Source organism: Trichosurus vulpecula, chromosome 3 (assembly GCF_011100635.1).
Source record: "Trichosurus vulpecula isolate mTriVul1 chromosome 3, mTriVul1.pri, whole genome shotgun sequence".
Classification (NCBI taxonomy): Eukaryota; Metazoa; Chordata; class Mammalia; order Diprotodontia; family Phalangeridae; genus Trichosurus; species Trichosurus vulpecula.
In genome coordinates, this window is record NC_050575.1 from 35122846 (window position 1) to 35143234 (window position 20389).

The window sequence follows — 20389 nt, forward strand, 5'->3', positions numbered from 1 at the left end:
TTCTGTGTCCCCTATCCTAAGGTTCTATCCTGGGCTCTTTTCTCTCCTCTCTTTCCGCTCCCTTTCTTATTGACCTCAGTAGCAATCATGACTTTCATTTCATCTCTAGATGAGTGATTCTCAGATATTCGATCCAAGTCTCTCTGCTGAGCTCCACTAACTTCCTGCTGGGCATTTCAAATGGGATGTCCCAGAGACATCTCAGCCTGAACAAAACAGAACCCATTATTTTTACCCTAGAATTTAATTTGAATAAAAGAATAAAAAAAGAAACCTTAGTATATGCTAAGTAGGTGCCAAGCACTAAAGTGCTGAAGATACAAATACAAAAAGTGAGGCATCTCTGCTCTCAAGGAACTCACTGTCTTCTCAGAGAACAGAACACAAATTAGAGGATTTAGTTTGCAGGGTGGATGGAAAGGCTTCAGAGGTCCTAGACATAGGTTAGCTAACCAGATAGCAGTGCCTAGGGGTCTGGAAGATGTGGTGGCAGGCAGATAGTAGGGCACGGTGACCCTCTATCTTACCAGAAGGTGCCTCTCAGTTAGTGAAGCAGTATGGGCAGTCATATCCTTCTTTCCTCTTTCCCCAGGGCCTTGGGAGAGGGAGAAGGGTAAAGGAAAGGAAGCAAAAAGGATTTCCCATTGGCAATTCTTTCCACCAAGCCACCCCAAGGATGCCATTATCCTTCCAGTCTCACAGGTTCCTAACCTTGGTGTTAGCCCCAACTTCTCACTTTCTTTCACCCTACGCATCTGATCAGATCCCAAATCTTGCTGTTACCACCTTCATGACTTCTATTGCATTACCTCCATGACATATCTTCCATCCGACCTCATCTCTCTAAGAAATACAAATGCTCTCTTGGTTCAGATCTTCATCACCTCTTGACCAGATTATTTAAGGGCTTCATACTTTGTCTTCCTGCCTCTCTAAGGCTCTCCCTAATCTAATCCATCCACCTCAGATGACAAAGTAATTTTTCATATAAATAATCATTCTCCTATTCAGTAAATTCCAGTGACTCCCAGTTCTGCTAGGATAACATATAAACTCCATGGTATGATTTGTAAAGCCTTTCACAACTTAGCCCCAACCTATCTTTGTAGCCCATTGTATATTATCCTCTTCTTTCTCTTATTCTGCAATCCAGCAAAACACACAGAGCGCTCCACCTTCCATCTCTGTGTCCCTATGCCTGCAATATATTCTGTACTCACTTCCACATCATGAAATTCTTGTCTTCCTTCAAAACAGAGATGAAGTACAGCTTTCTACATGAAACCTTTTCTTTTTCCCTACCAAAACTAATTTATGTAAAACTATCCTATATTTATTTTTTTAATACTTTATTCTTTTTTCGTCTTCATTTTAAAAAATGTTCTTGTTGTCTTTTGCTGTTGCAATGTAGAATGCTTGAGAGTAATACTTGTTTTATTCTTTGTATTTGTATCTGTAGCACTTTGCACAGTGCCTGGCACATAGGTACTTACTAAATGCTTATTGGTCCATTGATTGATTACAGGTGTAATTCATTTAATTCAGTCCTTTTTTTCTATGAATTCTGATGCTGGACTATTTAGATATATTTTTCTGAACTTTATCTTCTTGCAAGGAACTCCTCATGGAAATTCTCATAGGATTTAAAGCTAGAAAGGGGACTTAGAGCTCACCTGATACAGTGTAAAGAGCACTGGATTCGGAGTCAAGGTGCAAGGATTCGAAGCCTGGGGCTTTCTTATCCCATATGCCACCTGTTTGAACCATGGATCTGTTTCGTCTAAAAACTGAGGGCGGAGCGGGGTTTGTCACTAATGACCTCTAAGGATCCTTTTGGCTCTCTATCTCTGATCCAGCACAATAATATCTGATGCATGTAGCATTGTAAGATTTGCAAGGTAATTCATATGTATTATTAGCCTTATGAGCATATTGAACTTTAAAACAACCTTGTGGAACAGGTGCTATGATTATCCCCATTTTACAGATCAGGAGTTTGAAGTTGAGAGAGGTTAAATGACTTGACCAAGGTCACACAAGTAGTAAGTAATAAAGGAAGCCATAAGTCTTCTAATTCCAAGTCCAGTGATTTTTTTCCATTACTTTTTCTATTAAATTACATTGTTGATTCATGAGTAAGAGATCTGGACATCCTTTGGAATGACACATTGGAAAAACAGACTTTATTGGTGCCAGTATATGATGGTAGAGAGGATAAGGAGCCATGGAAGGTGTTGACTTTTCACCCCATGACTGTCATTAGTCATTGAGGACAAGAGCTAAGAATCTCTAGTTGTAATCTGAAATAAAAAATGTGAATATGACTTTGTTTTCATCACTTAGCCTTTCTATGCCACAGTTTATTTAATCTGCAAAATGGAAATAAATAAGAATCCTTATCCTCTGCCTACCACAGATGGGGAAAATTCATGCAGCTGTCAGAAATGAACACTTGAATTTGGACAGATGCAAGGCGCTTCTCCCTAAACTCCACCCCCTTCCCCCAAAATTGACATTCTCAGGAATAAGACACCTGTTGAGGAAAAGAAAGCTCATTAGGTTTGTGGTCCACAGCTGGAAGTTCTTTGATATAGGAAAAGCTTGGTTATTGTCATGTCAGAATTTGGCACCTTGAGGGGGTAAAAGTTTTATATGTGTGTACATATGTACATGTATATAAAGACACACGTGTGTACATATATATATATATATATATATATATAATTTTATATTTATATATATATAAAATTATATATGGCTCATATCTCAGGAATGTACCATTTGGCTAAGCAGTTGTCCCCTCCACACAGAGCAAAGGAATCCTTGGGTTACCTAATGTGTTTGAGCTGTAATGGCCATATTAATGAGGACCCTTTAAGTGCCCTATGGCACTTAATAAAGCAGCCCTGTTAAAATTGCACAACTGTGTGGTAGCCATTATTCAGGAGCCCAGCAGGGACATACCCCTTCAAAAAAGGATCAGCTTCCCTAGGAAACAGGGGAATTTTTTCTTGTTTTTCTCCCCAAAAGAGTTTAATAGATTTTAAAAGGAAGATCCTGGGTTCATTATTATGGTTCTTATTGTTGCTCATTTGAGGTTTAGCATCTGGACCTTTCTGGGTGTTTTGTTAGGACAGTGTCTTGGTCAGCCAGTGTCTTGCAAAGTCCTACAGCCAAAGAATTTGGATTTCTGGCCTTGAAGGAATGGTCAACTTTTAAGAAATGCTCTTTATTTTTTATGTCCTAGGGATTGATGAAAGGTAGGTGCCCTTATACCATTTATGAAATGATGAAAAGCAGAGATGTATGAACTTCAGATATAGAACTTTACTCTGCCTTTTTCTCCTCCTCAAGTCATGTTACAATAAGAATCAGTCAGTGAATAAGCATTTATTAAATACCTACTTCCAAATTGCGAAGGAGCCAAAATCTCATCTTCAAAGAGTTTTACAGCCAGAGAACTTAAACGTCCCAGACCTACATTAGGACTATCCAGGAGAGCTGAAGCATTAAGGTTTTCAGTTCTTGTGTCTCAATCAATCCATAAAATAAAAGCAAGCTCCTACAATGTGCCAGGCACTGTACTAATCAAACATTGGGTGTGTGGTAGTTCTATGCTGCTGTATTCAGATATGTTTATTCTTCAGTCTAGGTGTTGAATAAAGGAGTAAGGCTCCCCCAGGTTTCTAGTAGACTCTGCAAGCCCTTGTTCCTGGAGTACTAGCTAATTGGCTGCACAGCTCAGCAGTGTATTATATGACCCTGTTAGTTGTGTCTTCAGTTAATATGCAATAAATGGCCTTTAAACAGAGAGGTCACCTGCTGACTACTTGGCCTCATGGGGTGTACTTTTATACCTTTTTAGGGGTAAAATTATATCATATTGTGAACTTGATGTGACCAGGAAACCATGTTTTTGAGAATGGCAACTTGTGTTATTCCCAAATAAGCCTGACACAAACTTGGGACCTATGGACTAAGCCAGAATTAGTAGGCCGTAGTTAAGCTGATGGCTAGTCATTTTGTAAGTTAAAATAAGGGTCAGAATAGACCCAGAGGAAATGACACCAAATTCTTGAACGGACACTTCCTAGACTATTTAACCAAGCCCTCTTGAGATTTGGTCACAGTTATTGTTGTTCAGTTGTGTCCAACTCTTTTTGTCTGCATGAACCATAGCTCACTAGGCCCTTCTGTCCTCCACCATCTTCCAGTCTATCTAAGATCATGTTTGTTGCTTCCATGACACTATTCATTTCATCCTCTGCTGTCCCCTTCTTTTGCTTTCAATCTTTCCCGATATCAGGGTCTTTTCCAATATACTTTTTCAGTATTCTCTACCTACTATCTTTTCATCTCTGTGCCCGTAATGGGAAGGGCCCTTGCTTGACAAGCTCTAGAAAGATTTATATGAATTAATATTTTCTGTGAAATGTCATTTGCAGTGAGATGAAGAGATTCAGTATTAAAAAAAATGTAGGTGGATAGTGTATAGAAGTATCTGTGAATACTTGGAATGCCATTTCGACATCTTTGAGTGTATTTAGCTTTTCATTATGTTTAGAAATTATTTATGAGTTAGAAAACTTACATTTGCTTTGGGGTGGGTTGGGAACCTTGATCATGAAAGCTTTTGCACACCTATCACCAGGTCCAAACATACAAGTATCTTGTGGTGATTGCTCTCCTTCTCTTTGCCCTTTCACTTAGGGAGAATCTAGACCATTGTAATAACCTATATTTAAACCACTTTTCTGAGCTCATATTGAAATCAATAGTTGATCCGGGCAGGTAGGTGACTCAGTAGATGGACTTGGAATCAGGAAGACCTGAACTGAGATTTGACCTCAGACACTTGTGAATTGTGTAACTCTGGGCCAGACACTCAAATTCTTCTAGCCTCAGTTTCCTTTTCTGTGAAACGGGGACAATAATAACACCTCTTTCCCAAGGTCATTGGGAAGCTCAAACAAGATATGATATTTGTATACTATTTACCAGAAAAAAAAGATATTCGTAAGGCATTCTGCAAACTTTATAAATGTGTACTGTCCTTGTCTGAGAGGCCTTTTTAATATAATTTGTCCCCTATTGATATTTCATATTGACACCTATTAAAGCAATATTTTTGACCTCAGAAAAATCAGAAGCTTTCTATTTGTGGCCCCTAACAACCTAAGAAGAAGAAAAAAACTTTGTTCCAGGGATCTTATAGTGGTGACTCTTTTGGAGGGATATAGGTTTGACTATTACTCTCAAATTTTGTGATTCTGTGTCACAGTGATTATCATGAATGATGATCTGATGCTTTGCCATTTCAAAATACTTTCCAGTTATTATCAGTTCATATCATTCCTGACCAGTTGTAGCTTTTTGTATATGTTACAGGGAGAGAAACTGAAGGTGGGGGTATAGTGGTAAAAGCCCTAGGCCGGAGCATGTAGGGGACCTCATCCCAGGTCTTGCCACTAGCCGTGTGACCTCGAGCGTGACCATATGACCACTTAACTTCTAGTGGGCCTTAGTTTCCCACCTTAGAAAATATAAGGGCTGGAAAAATTTATTTCTAAGAGCCCTTGGAGCTCTAAAAGTCTATAGCAATGAAATGATTTTGGTGATTGTCTTGTCTGAGTCATTCATAGCAAGATTTTATAGCTTTTTATGAGATGACTTTTAACATGGTTTTAATTTAGCTTGATTGGCTAATATTTTTAAGTCTGGAATTTTTAACTCATCAAATTTAATAGGCATTTCAGATCAGAGTTTGCATTATGATAGAGACTCATTTGGGGTAGTCTGACTTGAAAATAGCTCACTAGCCCATTGATTTCTTTTGGGTCCCCTCAAATGCCTTTATTTTAAATAGTTGGTTGTTTGTCTTGTTTTTTTAACATACCAAAAAATAATCAACTTCCTTCCATGGTTTGGAGGAAAAAGTAACAAAAACATCCATAGCCCATCACTCGTTTGCTGTTCTTTTGATCCAAGCACCCCATAGCGTTCCACAGAGTAAAAAAGATACGTTCAATAGTGATCAGACTACACACTCTATATACATGACTCTGTACTCCTACCACCCCAAGCTTCATAGAAGTTGGAGGAACGGTCCCAACATGCTCGTCTGACCCGAAATTTTAAAAGGAGTATATTGAGGCAGCAGGTAATTTATACATTACTAATAAGTTCTTAATAATTGCTTGTTGACTGACTGACAAATTTCCATAGCCATGATCAAGTGGTTCATCCAGAGCATTGTGTTGTGTGCAAGACACCTAGGAAATCTGAAGACGAAATGAATGCAGGTTGCATAGTAAAGCATATAATAACAGAAGTTTCTTTCTCTCTTTCTTGCCCTTTTCTTCTTTCATTCTTTTCCTCGCATCTCCCTTTCCCATTCTTATTTTTTTTAATCCTCTTTTCTCCCCTTTATTACTCCCCCATCTCTCTCATCTCTGATCCTATAGATGTTCCCGCCTGGTTAAAAAGCCTCCGCCTGCACAAATATGCTGCGCTTTTCTCCCAGATGACCTATGAGGAAATGATGGCTCTCACGGAATGCCAGCTGGAGGCTCAGGTAGGTTCCTGTCTTATGGCTAAATCTTCTCAGATCGGGCATCAAGTTGGGACATGGCATCCTTGTCCTAAGAAAATCGGGTTCGAAATGACTCATTTCCCACACAAGAGGCCTGACCTGCCTGCGAGTCGTTTCTAAAATCACGTCCAGCCTCGTCTTTTAATTTATAGTTTACTGTGTTTCAATTTATACCAGCTTTTCTGCCTCCACCATTAATAACTTGGACAAGCCAATGAGATTTGGATGTTCTTTGTTCATTTTTATTAGCCTTCTGCATTTTACTTAGGAGCCAACTTCTTCCTTCTCCCTAAAAAGCATCTTTTCAAAAGTGACCCCTGCCAGAGGCAAGCCAACAGAGTCCCTAAGAATGAGCGTGTTTCCTTCCATGCTGTGCTTGTGTAAATAGACTTGGCTGTTGTCTTTGTTTCTTCTTGGTTAAAATCCTGTTTGCATGTTGAGAATTTACTTCAGTTTCCTCTGAACAATGATTTGGATGAATTAATGAACATAATGGGCTAATAATATTTTCCTTGCAGGAAGAGGATATTAACAATATTTTTAGTGTCCCTGATTTCAACGTGTACCTCCCAGCAGATTGCTAGCTTTAGCTTCTATTTTCAGTGCCCTCAGTTGACTTCTTAAGACTTGGTTGAAATATCAGCACTGAGAAGCTAGACAAATGTTGAACTCAGTTGAATTCTGCCAGAATCATGAACTGTACTGATTTCAACTCTAGTTCCACCTACATCTTTTTGGATGCTGGATTTGCTCAATGGGATATTGGGGTTGATTAGAGGATCGTTTCTAAGAACAAATTTTTTTTTTGTCTGGGTCAGAACTGGGGGTGGGGTGAGGTAAGGTTCCCAGGGTCGTAACTTTGTTAAATGTGAGTGACACAGAAAGGAGGGCAAGAGCTTGGCAGAAACTACTCAGAATATTTTAATTCTGTTGAACCACTGTCCAGTGTAGATCAAAAACATAGTTCCCTGTGATTTATCTCAAAAAGTAGGCTCATTTTTCGATAATGTCTTCTTTTTCCAAGTCAGAGGGATATCCCTGCCCTTTCCTTCCTCAAAAAGGGCTTCTTTGGAATAGAATATAGTTAGTCATGGGAAACTTAAATTAGAGATGAGATTAGGAAAAGGACTTTCTATTTCTGTACCTAAAGGAACCATTCTAATAATGACTTGCACATAGCCAAAGACATTCAGCAAATGTTTATTGGATGATTCTTTGGTCAAGCATTGCTATGAAGTTGAGAAAATGGAACCTCAAATATAGGCCTGATGGAATCCTGGGCATATCTTGGCACCAAAACCTAAAATCTAGATTTTTACCTCTTTTTCCTTTATTAAAAAAAAAAAAGGCTTTTGGGACTGCACCCTCCCTTCCCCCAACACACACACACACGCACGCACGCACGCACGGACACTCTCTCTCCATGTTATTTAACATTAGCTAAGAACAGTCAGGAAAGTTTAGAGCACATGGAATTAGATAACTTGGAGAAGCAGAGTAAGTAGTATGATTTGCAATACTTCAAGAACGTGAAAAACTGCTATCAGTAAGATGGTGATCAGTTGTTCTTTATCTGTATTAAAGGACTCAGTTTTTTGTTTTTATTTAAAAGGCAGGGGGAGAGGGAGGGACAAATTTTACTGCAGAAGGAATTAAGATAGGTACACACAGAAGAGTTTCCTTACTATGAGAGCTCCAGCATTAGAATGGGTAACTGAAGAAAGAAGTGGAGTAAAATTCCTGGGCATATGACCATTTAAGTACAAAAGAGGAAGAGGAAAAGACTAAATAATATATGAGGTTCCTGCTAGGTTGGTGATCCCCTGGTTGTTTCTGGCTCTTTTGATGTATTTCTTTGCAAGCTGGTAAAAAATGCTAAAAATTGGTGCTTTTCACACTTCCATTTGATTATAGAATGTTACCAAAGGCGCAAGACACAAAATTGTCATCAGCATCCAGAAGCTCAAGGAGAGACAGAACCTGCTAAAATCTTTAGAAAGGGTAAGTGATATGACATTTACACTTCCATAATGGAAAAAGTAGCCAAGGAGAAAATCTTTAGATAGCCAATAGCCTATTGAGAGTTAATTCTAACCCTAACCACATTCAGAAAATTAAAGAATTGCAAAATCAGGTCTTCTGGGTCATAAATACCCCAAATTCTCTCTATTTGAGCTCTCACTCTCGCTCTCCTCTCTTTTCTTTGTACACCTAAAATTTAATGGAATATTTGAAGACACACTCTTGACACTGGTAACTTGATAGTTCTACACTTATCTTTAAATCTTTACTATTTCATTCAAAAATAATTTAGTTACGTCCTAAGGGAGTTTACATTCTGTAGGTGAGAGATAGGCACATATCCTTCCAAAACAATTCATATTTTCTCAAAGAATATTTATGAGTAATTTATCATTGCTCAAATGTCGGGCAGCTCTAGCAAATGAAATACTCTCTACTTCTATCTTCGCTTCCTTTCCAAACAGGAAAATTGATCTATCTACTCCTTCTTTAAGACAATTGTTTTTTTAAAGAGATTTTATTTTATCATTAAGCACTAGTTCAAACAACTATGCTTGAGAAATACATTTAGATGAATTAATTTTAATAGGTAAATAGCACATCATGTTTTCATTTTCTTTCTCTAAGTCTTTATCAGAATTCTGTCCATTTTTGCCCTTGTATGATCATACCTAGTTTGCTTTTTTTGCTTTGCATTTTTTATAAAGGCTTTTCTAAGAAAGAAACTTTCCGAGTTTCTCTGTAATCTTATACTTGTCCACCATAATTACTTTAGAGTAATATATTATGTTAATGGACCACAGTTTTCACAATTATATAAAATGCAGCTTTGAAAATCTTTGAAAACCTAGCAACATCAGGGTATTTTCATAACAAAGGTCAAAATATGTGTTTTATTTTTTTATTGCCACATCACTATTTGGGAATATTCTACTAATTGGCAAATCTGTGAACAATAAATGAGCACACTTATTTGACGACAACCCTACCACCATTAAGTTTCCTTACTTTTAATTATTCTTGCTAATTTGATGGGCATGAGGGGAAGTACCTTAAAGTTATTTTGATTTGTGTCTCTTTGATTATTAATGAGGTTGAATGTTTTTTCAACTGATTGTTAACAATTTGGGTTTCATCTCTTTGAGAGGCAACATGATGTAGGGTATAGTACACAGGCCTTGGAAGCAGAAAGAACAAAGTTCAAATACCATCTCAGAGACTTCGTATTTCTTGTCAACACTGGGCAAGTCCTTAATCTCTCTATGCCTCAGTTTCTTCATCTGTAAAATGAGGGGGATTGGACATGATGTCTGTAAAGGTCCCTTACAGTTCTTACTGTACAATCCTATGAATAGTGTCTGTTTATATCATTTTACCATTTATGGGCAGCTAAGTGGTACAGTGGACAGAGTGGCAGCCCTGGAGTTAAGTTTAGGAGGACCCGAGTTCAAATGTGGCCTCATGACCTTGGACAAGTCACCTAACCCTGTTTGACTCAGTTCCTCATCTGTAAAATGAGCTGGAGGAGGAAATGGCGAACCACTCCAGTATCTCTGCCAAGAAAACTCCAAATGGGGTCATGAAGAGTCAGATATGGGGGAAACGACTCAACAACAGCCTCAAATATGTATTAGCTGTTTGGCCCTGGGCAGGTCACTTCGCTCTACCTCAGTTCCTTATGTGGACTGTGAGCCAGAGAAGGAAATGGCAAACCATTCCAGTATCTTTGCCAAGATGGGGGGATCACAAAGAGTTGGGCACAGTTGAAACAACTGAATGACAACAATCTTTTAACCTTTTATTCAAAGTAGACCTGGGATTAACAATAGTGATTTTTTAAAATTTTCTTGTATATTTTAGATGTCAAGTCTATATTCATCAAATTTACCATACATATTTCCCCAATATGTTGTTTTTCTTTTAATTATATTCCTTTTAGTTGTACATAATTTTAAAAAATCTTTTTACAATCCAGCATGGGATTAAACAAACTGATACAGTGAATTGTTAGGTGGGAAAACTGGTGAAACAGAAGAACACAAGAATGAAGGGGGGAAGTAGGCTTGGTAGTGGTGGTTTGTTGTTGTCCTATGATATCACTATGCTAGAGTCAAGTTACAATGTGTCAGACAATGGCTGATCAAACCAATACAAGTTTTGAACGTTCTACCACAGGTCCTGCACAAATAGTCCACATGAACATTTGGGGTGGATTCTCTAAATCTGTGCCTCTCGCATTTCTTTTGAGCTACAGCCTCGGTTACAAACTGGCTAAGCAAGCCCCTTAATCTCTCGGTGCCCCCAGGAAACTCTATAGGACAAGTTTCCTAACTGTTGCCAAGATGTTCTGGTACAAGTTTTCTCCATGGGAACACTCCTGTACAAGGATAAATTGTCTGGGGGAAAAAATTAGTCTGATACATCTGTCTTGTCCTTGACACTCTCTTCCACATATTGAACCACAAGAAATTAATCTTCACTTCACGATTAAGCCAATTGTCACCTCTTAATAACTCATAACTAGAGTAGTTAATAATATAACTTAATAGTAATAACTAAATAGCTTATAAATAGATGTAAAGGCTGGTGTACGTGGGATGGTGGAGAAGACTGCTGGATCTAGAGTCATAAAGACTTGAGTCAAAATCCAGCCTCAGACCCTAACTGTGTGACTTTGGGCAAGTCGCTTAACTTCATTCATCCCAGGCTTCCTGCTGTATAAAATAGGAATAATATAGGACAGCTAGGTGGTACAGTGAGTAGAGCACCAGCCCTGGAGTCAGAAGGACCTGAGTTCAAATCCAGCCTCAGACACTTGACACATGTACTAGCTGTGTGACCTTGGGCAAGTCACTTAACCCCAATTGCCCTGCCTTTCCCCCTTCCAAAAAAAAATAAAATAGGAGTAATAATAACTCCTACTTTGCTGATCTGTTGTAAGGAAAAAATGAATTTTTTAAAAAGTACTTTGCCAAACCTTAAAGAATTATACAAATGCTAGCTGCTGTTATTAACTTGTGGACCTCACACCACACCTACTTGAAAGTGAGAATATGAGGACACTCTCAAGGTCTCTCTTAAGAACTTTGGGATAGATTGCATGACATGGGAAGACACTGGCACAGGACCACTCAACTTGGCGTGCCCTCATCAGAGAAGGTGCTGTGCTCTATGAGCAAAGCAGAATTGAAGTAGCTCAGAAGAAATGTGAGGTGCATGAATTTAGAGAATCCACCCCAAATGTTCATGTGGGCTATTTGTGCAGGACCTATGGTAGAACATTCTAAGCCTGTATTGGTTTGACCAGCCAATCTGACACATTGTAACTTGGCTCTAGCATAGTGATATCATAGGACAACAACCAGCCACCACTACCACACCTATTTCCCCTTCATTCTCGTGTTCATCTGTTTCACCAATTTTCCTACCTAACAATTCACTGTGTCAGTTTGTTTAATCCTCTAATTATTCCATTTACCTTATCTTCCTTACCTCCTACCTGGGACTACTTTCTCCTACAGTTCCCAGAATCTGCCTCTTCAGGTTCTCCTCCCTTAATCCCTTTCTAATCCTTCTTATTTTTGATCCTTATCTTTCACCCCAAAAGTAAAATCTAAACCTGTATCTGACATTGTAGAGTGCTGTTCTTCAATTTTTCATCAGTTTTCTCCCAAATTCGGCCAAATTACCCCCAATTCAACTTTACACAAGTCATCTACATGGCGTATTCACTTGAAGTGCTTCTTTGTCTGCTCCTGCCACAGAAACTGGAAGTAGAGAATCAACAATATTTTTGCCAAGTACATTTATTAAATAATGAATATGTTTCCTAAATTTTATTTTCTAAAGATTCATCAAACACTAATCATTTGCATAAATTTAGCTGGGTATCTTGCAGATCCATTATATTCCATTGATCATTTTCAGAAGTTTTTGTGCTTTTTGCCCAATAGCTTTGATAATAACTATTTTGACAGCTTTTCCTTTTAGTTTTGATGTTGTCGTTAAATCATTTTTTCAGTCATGTCCGACTCTTCATGACCCCTTTTGGGGATTTTCTTGGCAAAGATACTGAAATGGTTTGCCATTTTCCTCTCCAGCTCTTTTTATAGGTGAGGAAACTGTCAGATAGGGTTAAGTGACTTGCTCAGGGTCACCTACCTAGTAAGTGTCTGAGACTGGATTTGAACTCGAGTCTTCCTGACTCCAAACCTAGCATTCTATCCACTATGCTGCTTAGCTACCCCCTTTAAATTTAGGGTGTTTCTTAATATTTTTATGTACTTATTTTTCCATTTGATTTGCATTATGATTTTTTTTTTACTAGTTCTATAAAGTCCCTTGTTCCTTTTTATGGTGATTGTCAAACAATAGCAACTGGTGATGAGTTTACAAGTGTGAACCTTCTCTGAGTGAATCAGAAGAGGCAACTCTATTGGCTGATGGAAAATGGCCACATCCTCTGAAGAGCCTTAAAAGATAGTTTGAGAATCAATTTTAAGTTAATGCAAGCCAGGAGTCAGAAGTGAAGAAAGAAACAGAACCCTGTGAGGGAACCATTCTTGAATAGGGAAGAAGAGATTTCTTTTTTCTCTCCTCAACTAAATCAACCAAGTCATTTGAAAGTGGAGCTACTTAACCACTAAGAGACATTGCATCTACCAGGGAGCAGAGATCCCATCTGACACCAAAGAAATGATGGGGTTTGAGAGGTTCAGGGACCCCTCAAGGACAGGAGTTGTCTGGAATGAATTCACTGACTCAAGCAATCTAAGTCAAATTAGCATAAGTTTATTATTATGCTATTATAGAGGGCAGAGCTTCTCAAGGAACTTGCAACTTAACCAGAATGATGCTAAAGCTTATATAAGACAGGGAGTGGATTATCTGGCAGATATGCTAATTAGGTAATAACCTACAACCTTGATCACTGGCATCATTCACTATGGGAAACCAGGGGAAGGGGTTTCTCAGAGGTATGCTTTCGGTCTGTTATATCTGTAGCAAGATACCTTGAAAGTTGATGTCCATAGTTTGACCTCTGGATTAAACATGGTAACTTTGGAAATCAATACATGATAATTCTGTAGTTACAAAATAGTCTCATTTTTACAAGATAATTTCTTCAGAGGTCAGCTTGTTCTTGTGATAGGGAAAGATAGTTTGTCTTACTTGGGCCCATTCATGAGTTATTGCTAGGCAGAGTGTTTTGAGGCTAGGGAGAAATGTGATCTTGGAATGGGGTCCAAGCTCAAGCACCCAAGCACCCCATCACATATACCAAACAGACATGGATACCATACAAATAGTGTCTTGAAGAAGAAGTCAGCTTCCTCAGTTATATGAGTGAGACCTCTGGCAGCTGAGAAAAGAGCTGACCATGGAATAAAGAGAGAACTAGCTCTTCCAATAAATAGTCAAGTTGGAGAGAGGAGCAGACCCTGGGCTGAACCACCTACCCAGGAGAGAAGATGTAGCTAGGGTGGCCAAGCTTTCTAAGGACTCTGCTAGGAGAGAAAAGATCTTGTAGTTTTGGAGTTGCAAGTTGCCCTAGGCACATATATTCCCTAAATTTTTGCCTCACTAACGTTGTGCTCTATATGTTTGTGCCCTCTATCCTCATGTATCTGTGGGAGAATGTTCCTTGGGTTTATGAAGGAATATTTTTTTAGCTGCTGTTCTTAGTGTGCCAATTTGGTAAAAGCCTTTACTAAAAGCTAATTATGTTTATCTGACTGTTAATGGAAAGCACCTTGATGGGAACTTGTGAGCTAGTTTTGGGAGCAGAGCCTTGAAATAGTAACCACTCCCATGGGGACCAAACTCACTAGTTTGAGTGTGAGGGTGCCATATTCTTTGCTTTCAATTCCATCTTTCACTCAGCTTCCAAAGTGATTTTTCTTCAGTATACATGAGGTCACTCACCTACAAATAAATTCTAGCTTCCTTTTGACTTCAACATAAAATATAAATTCTTTTTGTTTTTAAAAATTCTTTGCCACTTGACCACAGCTTTTCAGACTCATTACACATTACTCCCCATCTGGCTCTCTTCAGTCTAGCCAAATCCACCTTTTCTCCGTTCTCCATCTCCTATCTCTGTGCCTTTTACTCTCAGTCCCCTGTGTCAAGTGTCCTTCTTCCTCATCTCTACTTCCTAAAATCCCTCAATTTCTTGGAGACCATGCTAAAGCACCATCTTTTACACGAAACCTTAGCTGCTCACTGCAACTCTAGTGCCTTCCCTAACTACCTTAAACTTAACTCCCTTATATTTATTTTATATTTATTCAGCATATATTCATATACATACATATTTTCTCCTCTGTTAGAACACAAGCTCCTTGAGAGTAGGGATTAGTTCATTGTTTTTTCTTTATGTAGCTGGTGCCCAACAAAATACTTGGCATGTAGTAGGCACTTAATAAATATATTGATAGATTAATTGATAGAGTGAATTCAGAAAACTTCGCACATGTCTTAAGGCCCAGAGCAAATAAGTTGGCTTTAAAGCAATTTAATAAATGCTTTCTTGACTTTTTATTTCCATCTGGTTAAGACTTCATTGAAATTGGTGTTTGGGAAAAGTTTACAAACAGTGGGAGGCTTTATGAGTATTTTTAATAGAGATATGCTTACTAGTAGGTAGTCTCTTGGTCTAAGATTATAGAAGACTCTCCAGAGGAAAAAGTTATAAGATTTAGGCTAAGGAAAAAAAATCTGTGAATTAGTACACATGTTTTTGCAGAGCTAAATTTTTTTTTTCACCTATCTGCAAAGATGGCCATTGTTACACATTAGTGATATTTTAGACTGCTCCTATAGTTAATTAATAGATTGCTTTTTTTTTTTTGCTACTACAAAGAAATTTGAGAACCGCAAATTATGAATAGCCTCACAAGTCTTCTTGTTGCTTTTTAATTCCTTGACCAAGAAGTTTGCTGGAAAACTTGTATAATTACTATCATACTGAAGGTAATAAAACTATTCCTTTGAGGACAATTCAGAAATACTTTTTTCTCTTCCCCCTCATCCTCCTATTAGTGGGAATAGGAAATATTTCAAGTACTAGAATTGGAATACATCAAGCTATGATGATATAGAGATATGATTAATAATAACGATGACAATCAAGCATCTTAAAGTATGCAAAATAATTTACAAGTGTTTTCTTACTCGATTTGATCTTTATTTTTCCTTTTGTGAATGAAGTTCTATCTCTTATCATTTATATAGAGATTGCTTGAAGACCTTCATTATCTCCCTAGCCAATCCCTTCCACTTTTGTATAAATTAGGAAGTTTTTCCTTACATTAAGTCTATATCTGAGGGCCATGGGTTTTGTTTTTGCTGATTTCTTTGAATTATGTCTCCTGTGAATTTCTACGACTTTCTCCTACTTTTATTCCTACATTTGTAGTTATTCTCAATGAGGGAGAATCTCAATGATATCTAGCTTCTTTGGTACATAGGCAAGATTTCTGCCTACAGAAACACCTCAGTGATATCTAGCTCGATGTCAATGGTTAACTAACTTGGTCGATATGTGTAAGCAGGTTTCACCCTTCCTCTTCCTTTTCAGCTTAGAACCTTTTTAGATTAGGTAAATCCTTCTTACTATCTCTTATTAAGATATATTCTATCCCTAAACAAGATGCCTTAATTCCCCAGATCTCTGTTATGTCACTTTTATATTCATCCTGTTATCTGTCAATGTTTCCATATTTTGTACATATCCTTTTTAAAAACTGGAGTTCATCAGTGATCTGATGTGCCTTTACTCTTTAGATACTTCATTGCTTTTCTTTCCCTTCTAGCATTTGTGACAATGATATCAGGATTTTATTAGTTTTATTGAACACTGTGCTGCTATGTCAAGTTGCTTTTAGGTCTTATTTACCTAATCTGATCAATTTTTCTATTTTTTTAACTGATATGAAAGAATTTTTATGATTACTACTTTATAGTATAGTTTGAAATTAAACACTGCTAAACTTCTTCATTCCTACTTTTTTCTTTATTTTTTCCTTGACAGTCTTGATCTTTTGGTTCTCTGGGTGAGTTTTATTAGTATTAAAGTGGTACATTGTTAGTTTGCTTGGTATGGCATTAAATTAATAAATTATTTTAGGTAGTAACACCATTTTTGTTATATTAGTATATTGAATAATGAGAATAATAGTGGCAACAATGAACATCATTGTTTTACCAGTGGTATTATTGGAAAAGCCTCTATTTCTCTCTTACATATGATACTAATTCTTAGGGATTTTTTTGGTTTGTTTCGTTTTGGTTTTTGGCAGGGCAGTGGGGGTTAAGTGACTTGCCCAAGGTCACACAGCTAGTAAGTGTGTCAAGTGTATGAGGCCGGATTTGAACTCAGGTCCTCCTGACACCAGGGCCGGTGCTCTACTCACCGTGCCACCTAGCTACCCCTAGTTCTTTGTTTTAAAGAGATATTATTTACTATATTAAGTAAAGGTCCACTTGGCCTATGCTTTCAAATGTGTTTTTTTAAAAGCATAAGTAGATATTATATTTTGCCAAAAGCTTTTTCTGTATCTATTGCTTTTGTTATTAGTATGATTTACATTATGTTTATAGTTCTAAAATTGAACCAATCTTGAATCCCTGGCATAGATCCAACCTGATTATAATATGTATATATAATTTTTCATTATTTTGTTGTAGCCTTTTTGCTAGTATTTTATTCAGTATTTTGTATCACTATTCATCAGATATTAGTTTATAGATATTAGTTTATGTTTTCTTTTTCTGCTTTATCTTCTCTCGATTTGGTCTTTAGGATCATAGTTATCTCAAGAGTTAGATAAAATGCCTTCTTTATCTATTTTTGTAAACAATTTATGTAATATTGACATTATTCTTTAGTAGAATTCACATGTAAATCGATTTGCTTTTGAGTGTTTTCTCTCTGGAAACTAATTTGTGACTTCTTCAATTTTCTTTTTCCGAGATTAGATCATTTCTTGTTCTGCTAATCTGGGTATTTTATATTTTTGTAAATATTCATACATTCATTTAAATCCAGTTTTGTTGAACATGTGAGTGGGTAAAATAGTTTCTAATAATTTCCTTTATTTCTTCATCTACTTTGAGTTTTTCTTTTTCCTTTTTCATTTTGATAATTCATTCATCACAGTCCTTTAAAAATGAAATCAGTAATGGTTTGTCTATTTTATTAGGTTCCCCCCAAAAAAGTTCCTAATCTTCCTTTTTCATTCTTTAGTATTTTTTCTTTTAATTTCACGCATCTTTTATTTGATTTTCAGAATTTCTATTTTTGTGGTTAGCTGAATGTGCATTTAATTCAGCTTTGCCTGAGTCCAGTAAGGAATGAGGTAAATGAGATCCCCTCTTTTGATGGGGGGGATACATAATTGTATTCCATTTTTCTGGCATATCCTAATTATAAGAAATATTAAACTCTTTTCCCTTCTTCCTCATTTCTTTCCTTGTTTTTCTTTTCCCTGCTCATTCTTTTCTCCTTTTGTTTCTCTTTCCTCTCCTTAAGACCAACAAAATAGAACCAAACCCCACTGAGGTTGTGAGTTTGCCTTTCTTTGCTCTGATTCTTCTATCTTGCTGCCTAAGCTTTGGGCATTTATGTATAGACATCCAAGGCCAAAAGTTTTATTATTGGCACCATTTTTTGGATTTTTTTCTCCTATGAACTGCCTCTGGGTATCTCAGCTGCTATTCTTCCTTCATTAAGGTCCAGAAATACAATAATTCCTATACCCCCAGTTTCCCTTTCTACCAAACAGAAAACTGAAGCCAAAAGGTTGCATAGGTCAAATGGAGAGCATATGGCTTCATGTTGTTAACTGTGCTCTTTTATTTTTAAATTTTCAGGACATCTTAGAAGGGGGCAACCTGCGTGTCCCACTGCAAGAATTGCACCAGATGATCCTTACTCCAATAAAAGCATACTGCTCCCAGAGCTCTAACACAGAGGAACACAGCCAGGAGTCAGAGCCTCGTCACCAACCTTCTCTGATCGGTTCTGATAACCAGGCTCTTGAGTGTAAGGACTCTGCAGCAGGAGGTGGAATCCAGCAGCACCACATGAGTGGCTGCGAGGGAGAATCTGCAGGGGCACCTCTGCCCGAAGGCGATCTCCCTGGACAGTTCACAAGAGTCATGGGAAAAGGTGAAATGGGATATCTCTCTGCTTCCAATTTCTTCTTTATCTCTTTCTCTCCTTCTCTGCACCACACCCCTTTTCTCTTCATAGAGAGAGATAATTGCTCATTCCTTCAGAAATAGGATGTGTATTTGCCATTTGTACCTCACAAGGCGTGAGACTCTGACAGGGGTAATTTAAGAAACAGACAATCCTCAGTGGCTGATTCTATCCCGCTAGGATCTTTTTCCTCCATGGTCAGCATAAGGTCAGAAGTTAGTAAAAAATAGAAAGGGTATTGGCACCTTCTGCTTATAGCATAGTATACCTCCTGTCCAGAGAAAGGCATGCCCCCTTTACTCTGTCACTTCTTCTTCTGGCTGCACGAAGTTGGTAAATGAGGGGGCTTGTATTAGGGTAATAGGAAGGAGGAGGGAAGAATGGAGTGTTTGGATTTCTCTCTCAAGTATTGAGGGACTAGGTTAGACATCTTCCACTAAAATCTCTTCTTTAAAAAGAGAGATTATTTTATGATGGTGAGGCATTCAATCACTAAACTATCCTCATTCTTCCTCTTTCTGCTCCAACTACCTTTTTTCCCTACTTTCTCCTCACTGTGAGAATGTATTATGATCAGGACAGAGCAAAGTTAGGATCCATTTCATAGTAAAGAGATGATACTTTTAATTAAAGTAAAGGACGAAAACTGAAAAAGATCTTGAATTTGGACTGTGTGGTTTCTTTTAAGGTCTTTGAAGACCACAGATCAACAGCTTTAAGTAGAATAATGTAAAAGTACAGAAGTAGTTGAAGATTGAACTGGAGGTGAGAAAGTGGAGATAGTCAACACTCTTTCTAGAAGTTTGACACAAAAGGGAAGACAAACCACAGCCATAAGATGAAAGCTTGAGATAGTTTTTTTGGTTTTGGGTTGCTTTTTCCATGGGTTTTTTCTGGTGGGTTTTTTTTGTTTGTTTGTTTTGGGTTTTTTTTGGTGGTAGTGAGCAGTAGAGGAGGGGGTATGTGCAAAGAAGATCAAGGCTAGGGATTTGTTGTTGTTGTTCTGGGGTGTTTTTTTTTCTATTTGTTTTTAGGATCAGGGAAACCAGATCATTTTTGTAGGCAAAAGTGGATAAAGCCAAGGGGCGAAGAGGAGATGGGGAGATAGCAACAGAGGAGAAAGAGATGGGGGCAGGGGGGAGAAATACATACCGACATTGAGACAAAAAAGGGAAAGATAGGAGAGAGAGAGAATATATAGGATCAGTGGAACAAGACCCTGGGGAAGACAAGGGATTAGGATCAAGAGAAAGTAGAAGCATCATCTCATCTTCTGAGACCAGAGGGAAAGATAGAATGATGGGTGGCAAAGTGATTTAAAAAAGTTTTCCAGCTAGAAATAAGACACTGAGGTTAGAAAAGTCCTTTCAGTCACTTAAAAATATTCCTTATAAGAGTGGGGAGAAGGAGCATTCTTATCTTTAGTATTAAATATTAGGCATTTTTAAAGAACCCAATTTTGTTAAAAAGAAACATACGTTATAAAGGCTCACTTTTACATAAGGAAAGAAACAAGCATTTATTAAGCACCTACTATATGCCAGGCACTGCGCTGAATGCTTCAAAAA

At 37.7% G+C, this 20389-nt stretch overlaps 1 protein-coding gene across 4 annotated transcripts in view; it reads left to right on the forward strand.

Annotated features, from left to right (window-relative positions):
• The window catches only part of SAMD4A (sterile alpha motif domain containing 4A), a 299107-nt gene that overhangs the window by 225091 nt on the left and 53627 nt on the right, over positions 1-20389 (forward strand). For all 4 annotated transcript variants that reach the window (XM_036749045.1, XM_036749048.1, XM_036749047.1 and 1 more), the window contains 3 exons: positions 6465-6574; positions 8507-8593; positions 18491-18788. In XM_036749045.1, the coding sequence (XP_036604940.1) occupies positions 6465-6574; positions 8507-8593; positions 18491-18788 (495 nt within the window). The remainder of the gene's footprint in view (positions 1-6464; positions 6575-8506; positions 8594-18490; positions 18789-20389) is intronic.